We start from the raw sequence: 26,739 nt of genomic DNA, 5'->3' as shown, positions 1-26,739 counted from the left end.
TTATTGATGTTTGAAATTGGACACACACACACATTATTGCTACTAATTACCAATACAACATTTGCCTGCAGATAAGTGTGAATGTGTGAATATAGTGAGCACCAGGAGGAAATAAACCTGAACATTCAAAATGTTTTTATATCAACTAGAGAAAAATCATAGGGCTGTCAAAATAACTGATTAATTTCGATTGATTAATTTGAGAAAAAAATAACTGATTAAAAAAAATAGCGCAGATTAATCGATTCCATATGACCCCGAGCCGTTCTAGTCAGTAACCATTAGACTGTAAAATGAAGGAGAGAGTAGAAAATGTGCTGCCTAGATCATTGTTTGGAACATTTACTTTAAAAAAACGGCCTGATGGTGTTGATTAAAATAAAGTCCTCTGCAATGTCTGCAGCAAGGAATTTGCATATCACCGGAGTTCTTCCCGAAGCACTTTTGAATTTATTTCCTCAGCATATTAGGTCATATCATAGATTATTATGGCCATTATTTGAACAGTGAAAATAAGAGTTTTTGAACTTTAATATCAGCATTAGTGACTATTCAATGATTCATTTGAATTTAAATATTTAAAATACTTTCACAGCAAAAATATATTTAGAAGTAGGTATTTAATTCGGTTAAATTTTATAATCAATTGACAGCCCTAAAAAATAATATTGCAAATTGAAATTACCTCGGGCTCAGCACAAGTAACTCTGGAGTCATAAAATACATAGACAAAGGACAAGACTACATATCCATTGTTAAGTATAAACATTCAAGTCAGTTTGTAGTTGGATTGAAAAACTACTACTGCATTCAATACTGACAACCATGTGCTTTTTAAATAAACAATAAAACAGAAAGTTATTATAATTTGCATTTACAATGAATACAAATGTACAGCCAAAATCATTAAGACAGTACTGTGCTATTTATTTATTTTCCCAAAGTATGGATACAGAGACCAGGCTACTGATGAAAATAGTACAATACATTTGTTCCCCAAAATACAAAATACATACATGTTTCCAAATACTCTGAAATGTTATTTCAGGAAATACTGAATGATACCTTTTGAACAGGAAATAATGGTAATTTGTTTAGCAACAACAATTCTCCTAAATAAATACGTAGCCGTGAAAGGTTGGTGCTCTTTAAAAGGAAAATAAACAGATACGGACTGAGCACACATTTTACTCGCCTGAAAGAACGTCATAGAATCAAAGTATTTGATAGCATATTTGTCTGCAAGCAATCTATAGTTCATATTTGTTACAGCAAAAAATTAAATTAGAACTCTAAATAACTTAACACATAACCACTGGGGAATGGCAAAAAACTTTCTGGCACAAAATGTGGTGTTTAACAAGTGTCCTTAGTGAACCATCTTCAAAGAAATTTGTACATTATCAATGTTCTGGACCATATCTTACATCTTAAATGAATAGAATTGGTAGAATTCAGCTTACCATGGTAGGTCTGTACATGCATAGCATTATAAATTGGACTTAAGAAAACCTGGGGATGTCCAAAAGTAAAATTATGAAACTGTGTTGGGCTGCCTTACAAAAGACTGCATGCACAATCAAGCAAAATGCTACAGCTTTTTGTATTACAAAAACAGCTTCAGTGGCTTAAATGAGCAAATGAAAAGCATTTTCAGCAAAACCACAATGCTGTAGAATTTAAGTGAGAGAGAGACAGTACATTAATGCTGCTGACACAATGACACTTCATTTTATGTGAAGAGCTCCAAAAATAGGGTATAATAATGCTTTCTGAATAATGATACCAAGCCTGTAATTTGGGGGAAATTAGAATGCTTAAGTGTGCCCTACTTACAAGGAAAAAGTGTGCAAGCTTTTATTTTTTTATTCGTTTTCATTTTTATTACTTTCTCAGATGGACCAAGAGTATGGACGGGAGGGGTTGTTTAAGGATGATGTACTTATTGCCAAGGTTTAACAATCTGAGGTCAAAAAACATACGAGTCAAAATGTAACCACTGTCAAATAACTCCATCTATAATCTAATATAAAACACAATCTACAGTTAATGCTTGCTTTACTGTTCACACAAAAAAAAAAAAAAAAACACTGGAAGAAATGCATCCATGGTAAAGGTCATAAGTTAAACAATGATTTTATCCATGTTTGTAAAGAGTTATGATTAAAACATATGGGGGTGGGGGGTGGGGGGCGCAAATACAGGAAAACAACAAGGCTGTGCATGAGAATAACCTTGGGCTCCCTACAGTACATGTCTGCACAACAGGCCAAGAAGTGAGGCTCTCTATCCAGGAATAGTCTACCACATCACACTGACAAATAAGGCACCTGATCCAATTCCCACACAACCACTGCTTGCCAGTAGGACTGCAAATGTTACCATGAAAAGATGCAGGTGACAGTTAAAATGCAAGCACCGATCACTAAAAAAAAAATTGTCCTGCATCAGTCACTCATCATGAATTCTCATTTCATTAACTGTTCAGTCATGGCTTTTTTATGTTTGATGATATGTATGTCATTCAACTGACATGCGACAAAACCAATAAAAACCATGTGTAAATGGTTTATAAATGTAAATAAGAATCTTCTTAAAGCCTACCAAATGTACATGTGCAGCCCTAACTTGCAAGCGCTACACGGCTCTAGGGGGATAGAGGAGTATGCCCCTCAGCAGCAGGTCACATTGTTTATATGGGAACATCACAAAAACATTCAGCATCAAAATGGCAAAATTGAATTTAAATAACTCTTTTCCATATTTACATCTTCATAACTTTGCAAAATCATTGCCAAGTTGTTGCTTTTTCCTCTCTACTTGTATCTCTCTCTTTCTCTCTTTATTTATATATATTAAAAAAACTTCAAGCATGTCTTGCCCACCCATTTAATAGGGACAAAAAAGAATTTATGAGCAAACTTTGAAGGTACATATACTGCATGACTTATCTCGGTCCTCAGTCTAAGAGCGGTCACCAATACTTCCCAAAACGGCAGTCTGTCTCCATTTTTCAATTTGTTTTCAAGAGAGATGTCCTAGTACGTTTCACAGGAGTTACAACAGGTTCTTGGGCTCTCTTGGTAGCAGACTTGGGAGACTCGCTCAGGCGCTGTGCAGCCTCAATTTTCCTCTGAGACCTTGTCAGCACTTGGTCTTGTGAGACTGATGGCTCAGGACTCTGTGTAGGGGAGACCAAACTCACAAAGGCTTTAGTAGGTGTTTGCTTCCTTGCATCTGCCTTAGAGTCACTGGTTGCAGTTTGCAAAGATTTTTCACCAGATGAATTCTCTTTTTTGTTTGTGCTACCTTTTGGACTCCCAACTGTAGCCGAAGCGGTCCTCTGTGGTTTGGGGGACATTGATGTCTGCTGAGGCCTCTTTGGTGCAGGACCATCTTTACGGGCAGGTTCCTTCAATGCTTTTGTGCTGGTTGTCTTTGTGACCTTTTCTTTACCAGTAGGCCTTGTTGCACTCTTTTTATTCATGGGGGACTGCTGTGCCTTTTCTTTCTTTGAAACATTTGAGTCTTTACCCCCATTTCTCTTTGAAAGTGCCAGTTTCTGCTGGCTTGCTGAGGGCAACTTCTGCTTGGATGCCCCTTTGTGAGGTTCAGCCTTCTGGTCTTTGAGTTTCTTTGAATTCTGCTGTCCTTGCATTTTCTCCCGTATATGGGAGTACTTCCTCAGAATCCTGGCACTAGTTGGATTTTTCACAGCACCTGAGGTCTTCTGCCCGTCAGCAGACTGCGCAACACCCCTGAAACTCTGAGGCTTGGTGGACATCCGAGTAGCAGTGGTTAACTGCCTTTTTTCTTTACTTTTTATGCAAACAGGTTCTAGTTCCAATGCCTCGGCAATAAGCTTTTGACTCTTAGCATTGCTCTTGACTGGGGAGGCAATGGCAAACTTTTTCAGGTGTTTCTTCAAACGCTCAGCCTGCATATGTACACCATGTGACGTCCCTGCCATAGAGGACGAACTGTGAAAGCATAGCTGCGTCTCAGATGGAAGTCGAGTGTTTACCTTTTTAACAATGACAAGGGACTTTGTTTCTGTGGTCTGCAAGAACCAGCGACAGATGCTTGGCAAATCAAAAGATTTCATAAAAAGCATCTGTACAGGGGAAAATTTATGTGCCTCTAATGTTCTGGGTTTTCGAATTCTTCGCTTGCTCTTCCAGATGTCTTTCAGTCTGTCTGCTTTGTTCCTTGATCTGTGTGTTTGGGGCCCCTCTTTGTCCACATGGACCCATCCTTTTTGCATTTTATCAAACTTGGTGTTCAGGTTCATGATTAGCTGTTGGTTTTCTTCTCCTCTAAGGGCCTCCAAGAACTTTGGGGGATTTGGTACTACAGGCCCAGGGTTTGGAATACTAGGTAAAATGACAGGCTTAACAGGTTCCTTTATTGGACCCTGCTTAATCTTTTCAGTTCTAAGTTTAGGAGGGGAGCCTGTAAGGTTCTGTTCAGAATCTGACGAAACAGCCCCAGATTTAGTTGGTCTGGGAGATCTCTGAGCTTTTTTGTCCCTTGGTGAGGTTGTGGGGCTCATGGGCTGGGGGGCTGTATTAGCGCTGCTACTTCTCAAGGGCATACGCCCAGAATTCTCAGCGGGATTTCCAGTGGAAGAACTGCCATCACTATCAACACCTTGACTTCGGCTCCTCAATGGCATGTGCCTTGATTTTTCTTCAGAATTTGTAGGGGTACTTTGGGAATCCCCAGGTGTTTCCTCAGTTACAATGGTACCTGCACTTCTTAGAGGCATGTGTCCAGACTTTTCCATAGAAGATTTTGCAATAGGTTGATTCTTACTGCCTTCCACAGGGCCACTCCTGCTTCTCAAAGGCATACGTGCTGAGACTCTAGTAGGGGTAGTCACAAGAGATGGGTCTGACTGAAGACTAACTGGTTCCATAAGACTATCTTTACTGGGAGGGTCATAGGCATGTGAATCTTGCAGTTGTGTCTGTTCAGACTTTTCTGAAAGTGACTTGTCTGTCTCTGCAAGCATGTCCTTCTCTGCAAGCACATCTTTTTCTGCAGGCACGTCCTCAGGCACGTCCTTCTCTGCAGGCACGTCCTCAGGCACGTCCTTCTCTGCAGGCACGTCCTTCTCTGCAGGCACGTCCTTCTCTGCAGGCACGTCCTCAGGCACGTCCTTCTCTGCAGGCACGTCCTTCTCTGCAGGCACGTCCTTCTCTGCAGGCACGTCCTTCTCTTTTAGCTCCTTGGATGATGAAATCGGAGCATCAGTAACGTTTGATAATGGAGGAACTGCCTTCTGTTCTCCTTCATCATCAAGTGCCTGCCTTGCCTGCATTGACCTAAGCATCTTTCTAGTCTGCACCACGTGATCTGCTATTGGGTTCTCACATGGACTCAAATCAGCTGTTTTGTCAAATTGATGAATGTTAGACTGTTGTGTTTGTTCTTTACCGACCACTTCACTGTGCTGAGCTTCACTGTTAGATACATCACTTTCTAATGGTTTTGCCTTAACAGATCTCAAAGGGCGCTTTGTCTCAGGAGTCTTGGCTTCTTCAGTAACAGAATCAGAGACTTGTGCTAATGCGGTCTGATCGTTTTTCTCAGGGGTCACGGATATTTCTTCAACACCAGAGGCCCTACTGCGCAATCGTCTGTCAGAGCTGCCAAAGGTCCTTACATTTCTGCGTTTTTTCTGTTTTTTACTCTCTGGTGAACTCAAAACCTCTCTCAACACTTCTTTGTCCATATATGTTTCTGGGGGAGTATCTGAGCAAGTATATTCACTAGAGGGCTCATCAACTACTTCTTTCTCGGTTTCATCGCTGCTAAGGACAATGTTCAATTCTGTTTCAATGCCAGATTGTTCATCTAACACCTCATAATTTTGAGTGACGTTGTCAGTCTGTTTCTCTAATGCTGAAGTTTCAGAATGTCCTTCTGGTTCAGCTGAAATGTCTAGGTCAGTATTCTTATCCATCAACTCGTTATTAGTTTCTTTATCTTTCAAATTGAGGTCATCTTCCTGTGCAACGGATGGCAATTCATTCCCGCCACAGGGCTCAACATCAATGTCTTCTGAAACAGAAAGTGGCTCAGGGGACTGCTCACACGGTGGATCTTCTTTAGTCATCTCCAACACTGGCTCTACATTTTCAGCATTTTCACTAATTGGTGCAATATCTGCCTTGTTTAGATCATCTCTAGCAGGTAGCTCCATTGACTGCTCGGAAAGTGGCTCTGCAGTGCATAAAACCTCATCTTGTTCAGACAGACTGCTTTTCTGAGCTGCTGCTGGTGCTGACATTTCAGAGTAAGCTTCTACCTTGTCTTGGTATGTTGTCTGACCTGTCTGACTTGTTTCTACAATCACATCTACATCATTCACATTGCTCAACACATCACCAAGCATTTCATTCTCTGCTGAGGTCTCTGATGGCGTCGTCTGCTGTATGGATTCCCCACAACCTCCTGCAAATGGCATGTCCACTGGGGGGACACCATCAGGCTTGGCAAGGGCCTGTTTTGGAGTGACTAATGTGATGATGGGCATTGGTGCAGGACAATTGCCACTTCCATTTTCTGCCGATTTCCTGGCCAGTGTTCTTACAGTTCGGAGTTCCAGGTAATCTTCAGTTGACATGTGCCCTCTTATGCTCTTCCTGGCATTCCGTCGTGGTAACATTCGGTTCAAAGGCTCTAACTGACACTCTGTAATTGATTTCCCAATATAAACAATGTCACAATGACTATCAGGATCAATGCGACAAACAGAACCATCCTTTGTTCGAGGGAAGGATCCTCGTCTGCTCTTTCTAGCTGTTCTGGGTGTGTTAGGCCTCAGGACTAGTGGTTGCCGGGTTGGGATATCTTTGGTTTGTCCTGGAAAACCTTGATTGGAGTGTTGCAGATGTTCTGAGAATTCATGCCCATCATAAGATGGGGACACTCCAATGACCTCTAATTCACTGCTACTTGTTGTACACTGTAGTACAGTGTCAGATGCACACTGCTGTTCTTCTAAAGAGTCAATAGAGAGATGACTGCTTGACATCTTGTCTTTAGCTTTTGATTGACGTACAGAGTTGGTACTACTAAGTCCATGGGTTGACTGATATTGGCGGCTTACAGTTTCATATTCATTTGAACTAGTAAGAAGAGATGACAAAATGTTGCCACCCTCGATCCCATCTTTACGAAGATCCAAAAGTGAACTCCCACTCACACTGTGTGAATCAGGAAAGTAAGTGTCTTTTTTTAATGCTACCTTTTTGCTGTTCCCCTGAATTGCTGATTCCAACAACTCTGCTTTGCATCTGGCTTTGGAGGAAAGTACAAGCGTTCTCTCAGGATGTTGGGTCTCTGAGCGTTCCTGACCAGCACTCACAGGTGTCTGTTCCTCTGGGACTGCTCTTACAGACACATGTGAAACACTGGTTGAAGCCTTGACTTCAGTCTCCAAATATCCCAGTGCATCAACAATCTGACGCTGATGATGCAAACAAAGCTTGGCCATAAATCGTTCTAGATCAGACGTGGACTGTTGATCTCTTGCATAAGCAAGACCCAGGTTGTGAGAGTCACTGAAAAACAGAAGGGAAAGACATACATAAGATAACTCTATCAATATTTGCAATGCTTTGCAATAATAAGAAACCTCTTCTGAAGTAAAAAAAACCTGCTAACTTACAATGCCAAGTCCTGTTTCCAGGAAAAAGGGTACTTAATCAGCCAGTGAATTAAATATACACTACTAGTCAAATGTTTGGGGTCACTTAGAAATGTCCATTCCACTCCATTATAGACAGAATACCAGCTGAGATCAGTTACATTGTTTTTTTAAACAGGACCGCAGTTTTCAGATTACATTATGTGCATGTACATAATTGCAAAAGGGTTCTCGACTGTTGTAGAAAGAAATGGCTGATCTTTAATGCAATATCTACATTACCCATTATCAGCAACCATTCATCCAATGTTCCAAAGGCACATTCTGTTTACCAATCTGATATCATTTTAAAAGGCTAACTGAGAAAACATTGGAGAACCCTTTTGCAATTATGTAAGCAGATAATGTAACCTGAAAACTGCTGCCCTGACAATGCAACTGATCTCAGCTGGTATTCTGTCTATAATGGAGTAGAATAGTAGTGTATGTGATAATGTGCAATTCCTTATTCTGCTTAAAATGTCTGGAGTTAAAAACAAGACTGTCACATTGCAAAGTTCTCATAAACATTTATTGAAAGAAAATGTTAAAACATTCATTTTAGTTGGTCTGTAATATTCCAGTGTAATAAAACAGTTAGATCCACTCTTTTGTGAATGAAACCACCGATTGTTTTCACATGCATTAATCAAGATGCTCTAGGGCTAGGCTAATTAATAAACAATACAGGCTAAAATTAAAAATCACTTCAGCACATCACAAATAGAAACAAATAAAATATTTTTGGTAAGCAACAATTTCAAATAATACTTCATCTTTCTTAAACAATGAAAAAGGGCCAAAAAATGTCAGTAGCAAGTGCTATAATAAAATGCCAGTTGCCAAGATGTCCCACAAAAAGAAAAGAAAAGAAAAAAATAGACATAGGGCATACACACAATATATTTTACAGTACAAAACATTGAATTACATAAAATATGAAATGAGGTCCAGTGGAGCTCTGACCTGCCCGTTTCAAAAAACAAAAGGCCAAGGCCAGAATTTACACAGCTTATTACACTGCCATGTGTCATTATGAAGCATGATAACATTCTGGCTTACAGTGGTTCTAGAAAATGCATGAAAATAAATTATTTTCACCCTAAAACTGGGCCAGTATGCTACATCACTAAAGATGCCAGTGAACACAAACCAAAAAGTTCAGCATGTGAACATGTCATCGCATATCTGAGGTACTGCGAGCATCAGAGTTTGTTATATCCATTTGGCCAACATCTAACCTGGACAAGGGGGTGAATTCAAACAAGCACTTCAGTGAATGCGCCTAACACTTCACAGCGGAGGGGAATTACCCTAGAGGTTTGACATCAAGAACATTTCAAAGCATCTTTTCAAAAATCTAAGGATTTTTGACATTTACATGCCAATGTAGATCTCTGTAATTCATCTGGCAAAAAAGGGGAACATCTAAATCTCTTAAGCCTAAAGAAAAAGAAAAAAAAGGATTTTCTGTTAACAGAAACTTATCTGTATGAAATGAAATGTTAAGTATACTTTTTTCCTGAGGATGAGTTGTGTGCAAGAATCAAAGTTAGTTTAACCACATGACGCCACCTGGTTCTAATGTGCATTAACACATTTCAGAAAGCTCAATTGTGTGAACAATGCCTAAAACGGTTAACAAAAACGTTAAATGCCAACTGGATAAAAGAAACAAAAAAGTCAAACTAAGCTCATTCCATGCCTCCAGGATATTACAGTCTGTTATTTTGAAATTCTTGCGTCTTGTGATTGCTATAACCTTGATCCATAATCAATTAAATAGAGGTTACATACCAATGCATCTCATGACATATGGTATCTAAACTGTATGGCTTAATTCCACTCTTCAATAAAACATTAAGCTTACTGGCAGATATCAGTCTGCATCCTGTAAAATAAAAGGGATATACATGTGATGAACGTTCTTTTCTTGCTACCATGGTAGCAGAAATCAAGGATGAGAATGAGCATCAAAGACCTGACTAGATATTAGTCAACAAGTTGAATCCTGTAAACTATTGAATAATAATAATAATAATAATAATAATAATAATAAATTTGTGGAGATTTGTGGAATATTTCTCTTATGGAGTGCATTAAGTCCGCAATAAAAATAAAAAATAAGACAAACAGAAACACAACATAGCAATGTTTTCATTTTGGAATATATTATTCTTTTGAAGTGCATTTTAGTTTGCCTCTTATCCACGCAGGCCAGGACAATATACCAGAAATATTAAATACCATGGGTTCTGGACATACTGATGCAAGGTCCAAAGTATAATCACCGTATTTTTAAACATTGACGGTGTGGTTTGTTTAGACAGAGTCTAAAAAGTTGCTCATTTTTGCTGATGAACTTAAGCAGCTGTTTGAGGCCTTCGCCACTTGAGGTCAGTCAAATGGTATAATCAGTGTTCTATCTTCCTGATAAGCTTTAACTACAACGAAGATGCACTTGTCAAATTGAAACGGCAAGCAAATAAAACAGAAGGGGAGAAGTAGGGGAAAGCAAACAAACCACCTACACCAAAAAAAAAAAAAAAAAAAAAAAAGTGTCTACACAGTCTGGAAATATTTTGGTTTTATCCCAAATTACAATGTTGAGCCTGCCAACCTATAGAAAGCAGTCACAAAAAAGTACATCAGCTAGAGGTGGTAAAACACCTGGCTGCTCTTTTAATTCGTTTTGTTATCGATTAAGTAGCTTTGATAGATATACACGAAGAGCTAATATCTTGAACAGCTTTTTGTAAGTACACCACAGTAGCGTTCACTTCAATGAATTTGATTATTCGATTTGTTAAATGTATTAGAACAGGCATAATTTAATCAAACGTGTCCTTCAATGATTGATTAATTCCCAACCCCACCCCTCACCCACACAGACGCACTAACTTTGTAATATATCAAGGAATTCACCTTACATTGATTAAAACAGTTAATATACGCTATCTCACTCATGAGATACACACGCATACACACGCACACAAACAGTGTTCTAACAATGACAATGTTTGAGGTGAGCTCTGATGCAAATATACACATACATTTGATACACAACATGTCAAAGCCTATATGTACAGTATATGAGGTATTTCAGTAATTCCAACGAAGTAGTAGGCATTCTGCGGATATAGATTTCACATGAAAAAAAGGGTAGTCAACATGTAAGTATTGCACCGGTCAGCTAATTACTTAAATCTGTGTATATATATATATATATATATAAATAAAACTATGTATTATCCTCCTAATTATGCAACTTGTGAGGCTACAACACCCAAAACAAAGCCATGATAGGAAAACCTTTATACTGATCTAGCCAAGTACGCTAGAATCCCCTTTCTAATGAATCACAGATCTGCCTTCATATATTAAAATGCAATACATAAATAATAAAAACAGTACAAACAACTGCATGTAGCTGTACAGTTTGAGATTTCCTAAGACCAAGAGGATAAATAAAATAACCTTTCAAAACAAACAAAAAAAAAAAAACAGGATAGGGAAAGGAATAAAAGTGCAACCCCATTTCGCCATGCCCAAACCCAAAAGAATCCAAAGATTGTAAAACATTTACGACAGTGCCTTTAAAATATTAAGCAGCTCAAGAGGGAGAACATGACATTTTTAGACTAAAACCTGAAACATTCACACGCAACTCCTGAGTGAGATCAAAATTAAATCACCAGTTCTGAGAAATCACATGTGTAAGATCCTCCGATATTAACTATTCCATCTGAGTAGTCAGAACGGTAGGATATTGTGTGGCTTACATGAAGTCTTTGCTTGTACATAGCATTCATAAACACAATGGCTGAGAGAGCACAAAGCAGGGTGCGCCTCTGCTATGCTCACCACCAAACATGCTACTAGTCCATCAAAAAAGTCCCATAGTGTAAAATGAAATATAACCAGCCATCCTTCGATACAAACCATGCATTTCTACAAACAAACTTTGGGGGACATTTAGTTACAAAAACCTCTTGCCTCTGACAAAGACAACTAGACAAAACACTGAGCTACAAGTGCCTCCACTGGCCACACACACCCTTCCTTGCAAATGAGTAATGCCAGAGGATTGTCATGGAAACATGCAGCTTTCCGCATTTAATTTTGAAGTCGTTTAGTCTGTTAAGAGGGTTTTTTTTCCTTTCTTTATGTCTTTTCTTCATCAGAGATAAGAAGTGAACTTAGACTTGCTATACATTACAAACAAAACTAAATATTTTGTTAAAAATATTTCTCACGGTCTTCCTATGGCCTTTTGAAGTGTTCAAAACACTCATCCTGTCTATTTAGATATTTGTCTTCACGTAGCCTACAAGGCCTCTCACCTTTCAGTGACATTTTAAGACCCATAGTGCTGCACTAGGCCTTTTACATTATGTTCAAATTTACAACGTTTTCAGGAAACTCCCGACAGTCTTCTGGTGAAAGTTTAAAAAGAAAAGCATCAAGCATCACATGCAAGAGAGGCCATGTGCATCAATACTTCCCTACGCTCTTCAATTTTGATGTAGTCAAAGGAAGGCTCTTTTCCCTGATGATTATTACTGAATTCCTGGTTCAGCTGAACAAACTGTTGAAAAGTGCAACTGCAAAAGAAAAACTGCCGTTGATGTATATAAAAACTCTGAGAATAAGTATAGAACATTCTGTAAGTAGTATTGACCTAAGGTACAGATATGAGGTGTATATGGTATGTGCTGTTTTAGGACACTTCACTTTGATACCAACAAGTTCTTCAATCATCCTTTGTAGGGGTTAAGTCGGTCTCCAATCTGCATTCTGCATTCGATATACAAACCCAACACCCTTTGGGTAAAGTGGTTCAATCGAAGTCTTCAGTGTTTTAGGGGCCATAGCAGCAACCTGACTTTCATCAGTGCTTTGAGTAAAAATTATGGCACAAAACAGTAGCAATAACCTGATCAAGATCCTCTAGAAAAGGAAAAAAAGAATGCCTAACTGTCATCACCTTAAGTCACGTAGTGTAGTAAGCGCAAGTTGTTAGAGAGTGCTTTTGTTATTTGGTTTGCTTGCCCCGTCTCCCAGTGGCAACTCAAATCCAGGATCACCCCCCCCCCCCCCCCCCCCCAATTGCCAGAATTCTGCTCTGTAGCAGTTTGAAGTAAAGGTATAAGGTCTCTCTCCTTTCTCTCTATTAAGGATAAGAAAATCTGCACTCATTTAAAACTAATCACTATTTTTGTATCTGCTGTCCAGAGAACAAGATCATAAAAAATGTGTTTTGGTATTTAAAAATCCCTGCTTGGGCATCCTGCCCACATGACTGCAAAAGAAAAAGAGCCAACTCCCATCTGCTCCGTGAAATCTCTCCGTGAAATCTCTCCGGGAAATCTCTCCCCGTCACTCATCTCTGGAAACATCAGCGCTGGGTGACGCCTCCTCGCTGAGCTCAGGCGGCTCGCATTTCACGGCAACTTCCTCCTCGTGCTCCTCGGTCTTCAGCTTAAGCTTCTTCTTAGGTGGGTTTTTGAGTGTTCCTAGGCGCTCCTTCACTTTGTATTCCAGAGTGCTGTGAGGTATTCCGTAGACGGTCTGGGCCTTCGAGACGCTCATCTTCCCGTTCATCACCACGCCGATGGCCTCCTCCAGGTTCTCCATGTTGTACTGCCGGTAGCGGCCCCTCTTCTTCCGGGGCTGCTTGAAGCTGGAGTCTACTTCTGGGTCAGAGGTCGAGTACGGCTGGCCAGATATGGCACGCTCTGCTTCCGACCCCAAGCATTCCCCGGCTTCGTCGTGGAGCCCCCCCATGCTCCCTCTGCGGCTGTGTTTGGGGAAGATGGAGTGGAGCTTCTTGCCGAGGGCGTCCTCGGAGTAGGAGCTCATCAGCAGGCCGTAACCATGCAGGCTGGAGTTGTGGGAACTCCAGGACAGATCCATGCCTCTGACCTGAGGAATCTTGAGGCCCACAGGCGGCGAGTGACCCAGGTCAGTTTTGTGCTGCAGCGACTTGAGAGCGGCAGGACTTCGTACAGGCACAACAGAGGTTTCACTGAGATCAGATAAGCCCTTGTGGTCAATCCCTGCAGCGTTCGGCGGGGGTTTCGAGAGGTTAAAAGGCGGCTTGGTCCAAGATTCATTCCTGAGTAATGGAGAGGGCAACGGTTTGGGTTTCAAGAGTCCCAGAGGTTCGGTTTGGCGTTCAGTGGCATTTCGGCCCGGCAGGTTCTGCTCGGAGTGAGTAAACAGTTTAAGAAGGGAAGGGTGGTTGTCAAACTCCCCAATCCCATCGTCCCGCGAGCTCCAGGGAGGCGGCTGGTCATCTGCATCTCTCGAGCTGTAGTCACGTCTCGGGGAGATCCTGATTGAATGGAAGGAAATTGGTGTAAGCAGAGCTTGCACAGCTTTTTTTTTTTTTTTGTCTCTCTTTCTTTCTAAGGGAAGGATGGATTAGGGAGGGGGAGGATGTGGCCGCTCCTTTATTAGATGACCTTGCCAGGGTAACATCACTCTTTTCCATTTGTCAAGAATTTGCTCTGCTGAATTACAGGAGGTACAAGACGGCTCCAGTTATTTGGAATTAGTTTATTTGGCTTTTTTTTGTCGTCATATTACATAAAGAATGACTCAAACAAAACAAAAACAAAAGGAGATCCAGTTGGAAAACAAACTAACAAGGGGACAAAAGGGATAAAAAGAAAACAATAATAATGTTAGGAAAAAAGGATAGGCTAAAAATCCAGCAGCAAGGTTCAGTGAAGCCAAGGACTGAAAGAAGTATGTTCTGCAGTGAACATGAAACACACACTCAAGTGCAGCTGGGAATAATGACGTTACCACTAAACAAGCACAGCTATAAAAGAGTCAGCCAAGGTACAGGGCGAAAGTTAGTGTCCACCAAGAAGGGTGTTAGTGAAGGGGGGGGGGGGGGGGGGGGGTTGGGGGATGCTAATGTCTATCAGTGGCCATTTTTTGCAAATGATTATGGGAAAACAAGTGACAAAAGAAAAACTCCACCACAAAACAAGTTACTCCTTTGATTTGGAGCGGGGATAGGCAAGAGAGAGGAAAATTGATTTGTAAGTATGACAGGCATTTTTTCCTTTTCTTTTAGACAGCATTACTCTCACAGTAAGGCAGTGACACTGTATGTAATTTGGCTTAAATAAGTCTCCTTAAATAAGCCTGTTTTTTTTTTTCTTGTATTATTCTATACAATTCATGTGCTCACTTTTTCCAAAGTCAATTTAATTTCCAGAAGCACATATTTAACTTTTGTGCAAACAAGAGGATCTTAATCAGGCTAGAGTATGGAAAAAACATTTTTTTAACTCAAAGACCATGAAATGGAAACTCTCCATCTCTACCAGTAACACAGAACTTAAACTAATTAGATCAGTTCTGTAATGAGAGAAAAGTTGTCAAAGTTGTTTGGTTAAGGGAGAGATGATAAAAAGAGGCAAATCAAAAAGGAAGTATTTGAAGGATTTTTCTATTAAATAAAATGACAACAGAACAAAATCAGAATAAAACAGTGGACAAACGGGAAAATAATACAAAGAGGTGTGAAATGAGACAACTGAAATATTCACATTACAATGACATGGCTGTTTCCAACATGTATTCCCTTTCTTAGAAAGTCACTCAGATGTGACTGCACACCGTTCAGAAATGTGCCCTTAGGCCACACACATGGTGTTGCAGTGCAGTATTCTGCACCCTAGGTAGCCCTCTGAACCCCTTACATCTAAACAAAAATCACTCAGACTTATTAAAAGAAAAAAAAAAAAAAAAGAAGAAAAAGAAAGCATTACAAGGCACAGTTTTCAACTATCATACATGTAAAAAATATATGTTTTAAGAACAGGTTTCAACTTACCCCTTAACCAAAGGAGCAGCAGGGGTTCTGACTGATACAGCTCCTCTGTTCCGGTTTTTCTTGGTTGAGAGATCAAGGACACCATCTAAAGACATAAACACAGCCAAGGTCACCGAGGCTGCCATCATTCACTTGCTTAACAACATTTAAAGGCAAATTCAATGTCAAATGAAGTGTGTCTAAGCCAAATCAAGTGAGTCAGCCAAGTGTGTGGGGTCGGAATGTCATGGAATGACATGGGACAGGAATTCCAATGGTGGAACCTATTCACATTTAGAGATTTCAACTATGCTTATTAACCCAACCAACTTGCACTACAAAACAGACATACACCAATGCATACTCAGTGTTTCCAACAGAATTGAATTGTATTTGTGGTGGTAGATCAAGGGGGGGGGGGGGTAATGTTATATTGTGATAACCTCGACAACCCAACAGTATTCTAACATTAGCGTAGGGATACTGCTTCTTATATGCTTGCACATAACTTAGAGAGAGAGAGAGAGAGATGAAAAGGATTTCATCACATATAAATTAGTACGACATAGAAAATCATTGTGTGGTGGTCGATGTTGATATTGTGGTGGGCCGCCACAAATAAGTCAATGTATGGGAAGCACTGATACTGGAACAGTGGCTTTTATATATAGCTGCAGCATGTTCCAACTATAGATCTCGCCCCTCCCCCACAACCCAACCCCGGACACACCTTGCTCACAGACAATGATGTCGGGCCTCTTGACTGTGAGGTCGAGGGGAGCTTCCTGTTCCGCCATAAGAAGCTGGCTGAGGACAGGGTTCCTGGCCGATGTGAGGCCGGCCAGAGCGGGAGCAGCAGGAGCCGCGGGAGCCGGTGTTTGGGAGCGTGTGGTCAGCAGGCTTTGGTCCGAGGTGCCGTTGGGCTGGGGTGTGCCCTGAGCAGAGCTTGTTTTTGAGGTATATTCGGCAGCGAACTGACGGATCATTCGCTGCATTATTTCACGAGCCACTACAGGAATGTCCGGGTCTGAGAAGCTTGGGATGTCTACAATTGGGGAGACGACGACAACAAAACAAATGGTCTTGATTCAATACAATTTTTGTATTCCCGATACAAATACATCACTTTCTGCTTACCTTACCTAAAACTGTTCGATTTCTGTTACAACACATGAGATAAAACAATTACAATAAGATTATATACTAGCTAAATGTACATTTCCACACACAATATGATGTACCTTTCCTGTGCAAGACTGCATTGAGGAATTCCTCTGCTTCCCTCTCAAGGTTGTTGATATTGAATTGATCTTTAATGAAGGACAATGGTCTTGCCACACTGCCCAAACTGTCGTTGTTCAGGCCAAGTAAGTGTTCCTGTAACAGAAGATGAAGAGAGAGACAGAGCAGAGGTGGGGGACAGAGGTTAAGGATGTTAGACATTCGCCACCAGGCCTTTTTATATGAGTGTGGTCCTGGAAGCCAATGTATCTGTGAAGCAAGCAATAAAAGAAAGCAAACAAAATGTTCAGTCTCAATTGCGTCTCTCTGCCGTCTGTGTGTTCGTCATGGCTATCGGATCTTTCAATGAGGTGGAAAACCATGGATGGGGGTGCGGCGGCGGCGGCGGCGGCGAGTAGGCCAATAAATGGGTTGAATTACATCCAGCCAACACTGGGCCACTTATAAAATAAATTATTATGAAGGTGAGGGGGATGGGAAGAAAAGGTAGCACAGAGACAGAAATGCAGAGAGGAAGAGGACAACAAGGAGGAGGTGGTGGTGGGGGGAAAATTGAAAAAACACTGAGGCAAAGAAAAACTACCTTGACTTTCTCTCGTCTTAAGCAGCAGAAAAGACAATTTTCATCAAATGACCAATCTGACACACCTTCAGGCTGACAATCTGCAAATCCAAAAGAGAGGGGACAGATTTGAAAGACAGCAATAAATAATAAACTGGCTCTCACAAGAGAGAGACCCGTATGTTGAACAAAGGTGGTCAAATGGTGATTTGAATGGATGATGCTTTCACTACTTCAATAAAAATCATACTGTGAATTGTTTCAGTTCATACATCGTGACACACTGAAGATGTCACACTGAGACTGGAAGATAAATGTTATGGGGATATGGTGATATTTAACAGCAATGTGACATTAATGACTATCGATGTCAGGCCACTGCTCAGAGCCCTCACTTTTGTCTTTTATTTATTTATGCATTCTATATTTTATCAACTGAAAAAAGTATCTCACCTAATATGGTTCAGACAGATTATAATTACAAGTGTTGACACTGGTTGGTTTAAAAATACAGCGCATGAATTCGGTATCTGTCGATAGCTATATGGAGAAGTCGTTGTTATGGAAACACCCTCTGGTATTTCTGCTCACTGCTTGGTTCATGCGATCACCCTTATTGCAAGGGGTGTCTGCAAGTCGCTGCAAATGATATATCTGATATGGACATCGGAATGATTACTCCAATGTCATCTTTTTTGGATCCAGTAAATCAACTCCTTGGTATGATTATGCAGTGACATCAAATTACAATTCTTGCCAACACATAACATCTTTATCTAGCAAAAGGCCATTTCCATCAATACAATAAATACAACACTTAAGCACAAGTCAAGTAAATGTAGGCCCAGCCATTGTCATGGCATGACAATCCTTCTGACCTTCAGTCATTGTCCTGCTGCCATTCAACATCAGAAAAAAAAAAACATGCTAAATGGTGCAGTAGGAGTATTTAAACCACCCAGGAGGCGGTAGCTCCAGGGGAACAAAAATGAATGGAATACCAGTTAGGGCCCAAACATGACCAAATCTACTGGCACCAGTTGCGATGTCATGAAATGGCATGGATCATGTGACTGGAAGTATTGTCTCTTACTGGTGGTCACTACCCAACTGAATGTCAGTGATGAACAAAAATCTGCACTTGGTCAAAAGAATCTCTTGTATTGTCATCGCACTGTTTGTCTTTTCCAGCACTTGAGCAACAGTGAGTCCAAATAATGGCCAGCATTGTCTGCACCACAAAACACATTGTCAAAATATCTGAAAGGACTGGACTTTTACACTGGCACAACTCCAGCCAAAACCCAATCTCGACATACAAACAAAGCGTCTTTCTACCAGCATGGCCTAATGGGGCCACCCTGCGTGGAGAAGTGAATGGATAAGTGTGCCAGATGTTGTGATAATGCCCCATTGTGAGCAGTACCTCATGGGCAAGACCAAGCCAAATTAACCAGTATGACAGCATGTTACACAAGAAATGACACCAATAACAATGTCTGTTGGTTTAATGGCAATATGACAACTAGAGGGAACTTTTAATGTCAATGAGCAAGGAGAAATGCTAATTAGCCAAAGGCAATGATATTAAAATATATACATCTCAATATTGTATTGTATGTGTTTTCAGAGATCTTCAGCTAATCACCCGAGATATGCTCCACTGATGTAACAAAGGGAAAAGAGCTATGTAATTATGTACACAATGCACTGACGACATGGGCGATGCAGGACAATCTGTGATTATTATTTAACTACTGACAGCACAGGAAAGGGTATTTGAGCATTATTTTGCCAATACATTTTAGATGACAGCAAGTATTGATAGGATCAGTTGGTGCATTTCACTTCATTCAAGGTTATCTGGTTTTCTGAAACAACAAAAAGATGAAGGGGGGAAAAACACCCACTACCTGGGCTAAATTGGTCATTAAGTGCTGTCACAATCTTGCATTTTGAATTCAAAATGGTGGTCTCTGCATGGCCCAAGTCAATACATCACCTCTTTAACCCAAATAGCCCTGCAATTAAGTTCTGGTTCTGACAAGACTCTCGCAGCATGACTGCAGCTACCACCTACACCACTGAAGCAAGCGCTATGAATGACAAGCAAGTTGTCGACAACTGCTTTCAGAGCGACTCTAGCCTCTTGAAGTGTCGGGTATTCTTTATTCCGGATGTACAGCAAATACTGCAGTCAGAATTAAGCTTGTGCGACTGTGACAAGCAAATAATAAATATGACTGCCATTGAACCAGCTTGTGTGATGCTCTACTCTGGCTGTGATCTTTGACGTACAAAAAGTGGAGGTGTGGCCTGTTTACACAATCAGATTGACATTTTTTGACCACTACCACACCCACCCCAGCTCTTAGACACAGGACTTTGATCAACATATTTTTCTCTCCAGTAAAAAAGAAAATGATGAGATTTGAGTTTTGCTCTATACAAGACCAGTTTTCTTTTGTCTATAAAGGATAATGCATTGCCACTTTGGGTTATCATGACATATCTGTGTATTTCATATCTAAATTCAGTGTGCTGATGATGCCATGTCACAAAAGATGAGATTTTTCATGACATGACTCACTCACCTTTAAATAATCGAAGGTCCTCTATCAGCCTTGACCCAAACAATCCTTCCAAAATGCTCTCAAAACCTGTGGGGGGGGAAACACAGAAGGTCATTCACAATCAAATCTATCTGGTTGCATTCTGAACAACATTAGATGCCAGAACCATTTCCTTTAGACACTAGTAATGGTGCATCTTCATTATATTTATGCATCCGGACTCCTGTTAAAATCCATGCTGACTAATCTGAGACAATCAGACTACTACAGGCAAGGCAACTGGATGTTTCGTCTTGGGGGGATTGGTTAGAGCTTAATGCGAAATCATGACTACAACAGTCATCGTGTCACAGGAGTGTGCTGGTTAAATGTTAGTACTTCACATGTCGCCTAGCAACCACTTCAACCTCAACTAGCATTCTTCATGGTAGGGATGGGGGGTAAAAATCAATTCATGACAATATGAAAAAATACACGCCTATACATCGGGAAAACATGGCTTGTTATTACTGAAAAAGCACACAACTGCAGGGCTCGAGAGTATTTGAGGGGGGTGGGTGTTTATTCAAATTAATGCTAAATTGTAACCAGGGCCATACATGCGTCTACTACCAAGTTACTAGTGTGTCTAATAGGCATTCACAAACACTAATGTTATGCTTTATTTAGATTAGCATTTTGTTTTTGTTCTTATGTTGATATTTCACGGGATACCCAGCAGTCTACATATGTGTTGCTGTTCCAATTATTGCTTAACTGAGTGTACATAGATTGCAAAAACCCAGACCCACATTAGCGAGTTACAGTAGCTTACCATTACATTTCAATACAGAATCCCATTTTGCCATACATAATGCCAAAAACATAATCTGCCATCCTAAATTGCTTTACTTTAAACAAAAGATTCATCTGATCAACACAGATGTCAATAAAACAAAACTAAAAAAAGGCTATTTTAGGGTTCAGCTTTCAGTCATTCTTCATTAGCACAGTCCTTTGTAACTCAATGAATTAACAGCCATACACACACTGCTTACACTCATCATTTGGGGGTTGTGGTGCTAATCCGTTGTCTTTATTCAGATTTCTTGCCATTTGTTTTTTGTTTACCATGTTCCACGTGGCCGCAGATTAAAAAAAAAAAAAAAAACTCCCAGCTTACATTTCACCATCATCCCTCCCCTACTTTTTATGATTGGAGATTGACGTTTCTGACTGGATTTACTGAAAGTAGAGTGAATTCAAACAGAACCTCTCACAGTTTGGCACAAAATTTCAAGTCATAGCAATTGTCCACTTGTCCATCGGGCAATTACAAATGTAAAATAGCTAGACCAGACTCAGCCTGCATCTGCTTGCCCCAGGCTCACGGGCAAACCATTTGTCCATCCCTGCACTATAATTCCTTCATTTGACTATATAGGCTAGAGCTAGAACCTTTAGATGAATCAGATCAGAGATCCAGTCCATGTTTGAATAAAACACCTATCGTAACACCTCCAATTATCACCCATGTCGTTTGAAAATTCTAAAACAACAAAATAACATTTGAAGTATTAGCCATAGGTGTGTAGATCTGAACAAAATCTGGTTTGGTTCTTACCGGGGCTTTTACTGCCCGAAATATCCGATTTTGTTTACCACGCTCGGAGGTTAGTGCTGGCCTGGTGGGTCGTCTACTTACACCCTTTCACACGGCACATGAACGGTTCTCGTCGCTACTTCAAAATTCCACTGGAGCGCCAAGCGGATTTGTACACGCAGCCTTACAACACTGTTTACAGCGCTTCGAGTCACGGTAAAATGTCATTTTTGGTACATCGCTAATTTAGATACACCAATGGTGTGGGTGCTTGCGTTTCTTTCATCGTCCGCCGTCTTGGTTTGTATAGAAATGAATATTAAGTGACACATACGCGCAAGAGGACGGAAACACGGGACTGGTGGTAATGGGGGCGTTCCGATACACTCTTCGCAGCGATTACCAGGCCTACAGTTTTGAAAGGACGAATACTTGTAACTATCTCAGTATTTGTATTACATCCCATCACTGGCATGATTGGGAGAGAAAATTAATGACTTCATGATATGCATCGTCCACGTAAGCCTTTAACCGACACACCTCTGCAAATGACTGACACAAAAGCAATATACTAAGCTATAGGTCTAAGTATTCATAGAAGGCAAACTGCAGTGCTGTTGCATCCAGAATGTAGGTTAAGCACACCCAAATGCTGCTGCAAAATGATGTTAAGCTAATTATGAGGCTACCTCAGCGGCAGCTGCTTTCAACCCTATCAAACTGGCAAAATAATCTATTTGAACAAATTACATTATTTTGGTAGAGGTATAGCCCAATTAAAATGGCACAGTTTGAAAAATATATCTAGCCCAAAAGCTAATGCAATTACAATTTTAGTTCCGTAAACACTAAGTGAAGAGCCCACATTTACTAAATGCTAACTGTATTAAAACAAACCTGCCAAGCATTTTTTAGGGAAATGCCCTATACAATTGTCTGAGTATTGTAAGAGCTTGAATGCATAGCCTGATTGCTCTCTTTCACAAGCAGGCAGACATATTCATTTTAAATAAATGCTTTCCACCGAAGCTATCCAAGCATGCTCCTCAAGCATTTCAGGCTCAGAGGGAAAAGTAGGTCAACATCCCAAGTTTGACACACCAGGCTGACATCAAAGTTCTTGAGGAATTCATTTTTGAACAGTTTTCATTTGCAGCACCATTGGAGGGACTATTACAACGCTGATAGAGAATAAAGTGTAGACATACTTCTAAAATACAGATCTATAATCTTTTACAAAGATGTGTAACATTTGACAAAGCCTCCCACCCTTACACCAATGCTATTGAACAATCGATCAGCGTTTAAATGTGTTCTAAAATGGCACAGAGGAACAGTGCAAACTGTATGCAGTGACAAATTCCACCCTCCCCTTAGCCCAGACATGCTTGAAAATTAATTTAATTAGGCTAAAAATTCAATCAAGCTTTTTATATTCATCCTTAATTCTGCCACTGAAAGATGAGAATTAGAACCCTCTGACTAAAGTGAAATGTGCTCCACTGCAGCTAATGTAAATAATTCTGGAGTTGTTTGAGATCTACTAGACTCTTGAGGTATTAAAATATTCTCAACCCAGTGAGAACAAAACGCTACACCCAAGAGATGTTAGATCAACATTGTTTTTGTAGCCACTTCAGCACCGAACTAGACAGGCCTGAGACCATGGTGCAGTTGTGGTCCTATACAATATTGACTCAAATTGATAACATTGACATATTTTACATGCCTCACGGTAGTGCGGCCTAGGCCTACAGCCATATTTTTCTGGTATTCAAAAAAGAAAAAAAATGTCATAAAATAGACTCATGAAAGCTAGGACAGAGACAACAAAGACGTTTGAATAATCTTAAAAGGGAGAGACCAGAAAATGAGTTGCCTTCAAAAACACCATGTTCTTAAGGGCACATGTTTTATCATATGATCTTCTCATGAAGTGGTGAGGCTTTGACTTCCACACAAAGAGCCTCATTGAAATGGTGAATGTAAAGTTATGCATTCCTATTTGTGCAGGGTGGGGTTACGTTACGGAACTTGAAACATATATGAAGACATAAGGTTTGGACAGCCCCAAATTCCTTTTCAGTTTAGGATTTCCTTGTAACAAGTCAGATAACAAAAGAGGGAACTGACTAACAAACTCTCTAAATTTAAGGAGTTTACCACTGCCAGTTACCTGAAGCTTGAGAAAATCCTGAGTGGGACTTATATTATCAACATGGGTATGAAAGAGCAGGCATAGGTTTCTGCGCTATTTCTACAACTAGATGATAATACTGTTGCTGTGCAACCACCTGCAACGCGACATCCTGTCTCTGCACAAAAACAAACAGTACAGCTGAACACAAAAACCTGTAGTCTAACATAGCACAGCACAAAACTGTGCCAAAACTTACCAAACACAGTGGTAAGGAACTTATAATGTAGTCTAATCCTGAGGGTGAGCCTGGGGAATGATGAATATCAAAGCAGGAATCGGACTAAAAAAAAGTGCCTTTTTAAAAGAAGAATTGCACTCTTGATATACAGTGACTAGCAATGTCTAGAAACTGTTCTTAGACAGTCAGAAAATTCGGATCTCATCATAATCTGCCTGATGCATCCAACCATTTATGTAGCTTGAATCAAACATAAATATACTCATTCATGCATGAGTAAATTGAATTGCTTCATATTTGTAAATCTCGAGTAAATCTCCCACCATTGCTTGGCTGGCTTAAAGCTGCATTTAAACAAACATAATGATGCATCTGCCAGAAAAGCCTTTAACATTAACAAGCACGAGTGATAAACATTTTTCCATTCTTGCTGTTTTGTAAAACTGCTCCTGGACCATTCCCTTCTAAATCAATAACAAAAATGCAGCTAGCTGCCTAGTTCCATCCAACAATTTCTTTGACCTACATTTTCAATACAACAACTGAAACCAGAGCATGTTGGCAGAATCTGACATGTCAACTTCAAGTCTGTCCAATTATGACAACTTGATTTGTGATTACAAAGGACAGCCCAAAAACCAACAAAAAGGCCAGACTGAAAAGACCAGAACTCTGACAATGAAATATGGCAAAATGAGTGAATTAGCGAGATCGTGTTATAAGTAGAAAAGGTTCAAATGTTATACTCAACGAAATATTATAAAATGAATGTATGTGGAAAGCCTAAAGGATTACGGGTCTAAAGTGACAAAACTACAAACAACCATGTGTGTTGCAGCAGTGATTTGTCATGAATATTAAATGTGCACTACTGTGACGCCAAAATTTCGCGGGGGTTACGATGTAGAGGCCTTTTCAGACCAAAACTGAAAAGCCAAACAAATACATCGGTTGTTGCAACAGAAATACTATTCAGAGCATGTGTATCTGGACTACATAGCACATTTCCAAACAAAAGCCATTTGTGGGTCAAGTTTTAACTCACACAAAAATAGCCGTGTGCCCAGTGCACATTTTAAACAACGGCACTTTCTACTTTAATAATTTCCCCTAAAATCAATTGTGCGCTTCAATAAAGAAAATTCAGCCCATTTAAAAACTATAGGTTAAACACTATATTTACAGATCTTACAGATCTATGTCCTATAAGTAACAACAAAACAAGTGGAGTGAAGTTAGCATGAAATATTACATTACAATGCAACACAACGCTTCCGACTTATCTGGAAACGTGCATTCCCCACCCACCCCTTCTACAAAACGCAGTTGAAAATACAAATGAACCGACGGCCTTTCTTGTGATGATTTAATGTAAAGATGTGTGGCGTAAGTACAAGTTAAAGAGTTGCACACCACTTACTCTCAAAAATGCCATTTGTAAATGTTGGAATAATTGACATGCACTGGCAGCGTTGACAAACTGCGATACAATTACCGTTAGCTTGCCGTTAAGTATATTGAACGTGACTTAAGACCACTTCCCCCATTGCAAACGCGAACACACCCCAAAGCAGATGGGAGAAAATCCAGTTTGGCAAGTACAATCTAAGCCACTAACCCTGAGCGTCAGTCAAAGTGCAACGAGTGTCGCCCTCCCCCACTAATATAGCTACAGTACACAAGAAAGAAAAGGGGAAAAAACATATCACATGAGCGCGCACACAAGCAAAACGAGTGTTCGAATATGGCAACGTTAGTTTCAGCCACCGTCCCTCACTAAAAAATCTTAACAATCGCTTTGTTGACGTCGTGTATAATCACTCTCCAGTTGCAGCAAGGAACTTCAAGGAACTGATAGAATATCCCTCACAATTAAAGGGTTTAAAACCACACACCGAGCATTTCAGATCGCCTACAACACAAAATGACTGTCAGAAATAGGAAAGATAGCGCCCTGCTGGGCGGACAAACTGTGCAATACGCTCGCTGAGTGAAAGTGCAACGATATGTAGTTATATAACTGGCAACATTATCAGAATTGATTAACTTAGTCAACGTTGGCGTATGCGTTTGCTTGCAATGCTAATGATACATTCGTAATGTTAGTTGGCTAGTTCGCAAGCTAGCTAACGTTAAATAGCTAGCGATTCCGATCAGAGAACAAATAAACAAATACGACCCTTTAACACACGGGGACGTGTGCATTAGTTTACACGTCTGCCTACAACCACCTTACCTACACATTGAATAAGTTTATACCGCCATGAATCAAGATCCTGTCGAATGCCGCGTCTCTCGATCATACATTGCTGCCTCTTGCACAGACTCGCCATTTTCTGTCGACCGATACGTGAACGCGCACGCTCACAGGGTTATTTTACGTCGCCTCAAAGTTTGTGCAATCTGAATGGCTGCTAAATACAGTCTATGGCTAAATATCTCTTACCCTGTAGGCTACCCAGCTACGTCCCTTTAATTAAAATGCGACATATATTTTTATTCAGGCGATCAGGCCACATGGAATCATTTATCAGATTGTATTGTATTTGTATGTTCTCTTAGTGATAACGGTAAAAATGGAAACATTATCTTACCAGTGTATTAGCCGAGCAGGCTCATACTGTCTCATGTCAGAATACCCCGTAATGCAATACAAACTCTAGGCTTCCTATATCGCATGTTTTTACACTATAGTATATAAGCTGTATAGCCAGATATATAGAAATATCTAGCTAAACATAATGGAGCGGTGAGGACTTAGATAATAACTCGTTTTCTCACGATTTCTCCAAGACTCAAGAGATCCTCCTTCCATTGATAGACAGGCTATATGGCCAAAACGACCTATTAGTTAAAACAGACATCGGCATTG

The 26,739-nt window shown here is 40.2% G+C and overlaps 1 protein-coding gene across 6 annotated transcripts; it reads right to left on the bottom strand.

Moving 5' to 3' along the window:
- Window positions 1-910: 910 nt before the first annotated feature.
- LOC121684958 (ligand-dependent corepressor-like) lies at window positions 911-26,739 on the bottom strand. 6 transcript variants are annotated; one of them, XM_042065128.1, is made up of 7 exons: window positions 26,104-26,227; window positions 19,929-19,994; window positions 17,356-17,435; window positions 16,772-16,907; window positions 16,261-16,575; window positions 15,552-15,636; window positions 911-7,571 (listed from the first exon to the last, which is right to left on the bottom strand). In XM_042065128.1, exons 1-7 carry the CDS (start codon window positions 26,198-26,200, stop codon window positions 3,014-3,016), a joined length of 5,337 nt encoding a protein of 1,778 aa, XP_041921062.1. In that variant the 5' UTR covers window positions 26,201-26,227; the 3' UTR covers window positions 911-3,013. The 6 variants fall into 6 exon arrangements, with proteins under 6 accessions (XP_041921062.1, XP_041921064.1, XP_041921063.1 ...); XM_042065130.1 differs by having other exon boundaries at window positions 26,108-26,206; XM_042065129.1 differs by lacking the exon at window positions 26,104-26,227 and adding an exon at window positions 25,288-25,951.

The sequence above is a fragment of the Alosa sapidissima genome, chromosome 16 (assembly GCF_018492685.1).
Source record: "Alosa sapidissima isolate fAloSap1 chromosome 16, fAloSap1.pri, whole genome shotgun sequence".
Taxonomy (NCBI): domain Eukaryota; kingdom Metazoa; phylum Chordata; class Actinopteri; order Clupeiformes; family Clupeidae; genus Alosa; species Alosa sapidissima.
Note: the sequence above shows the minus strand (reverse complement) of the source record. Positions and strands in the feature narration are given on the sequence as shown.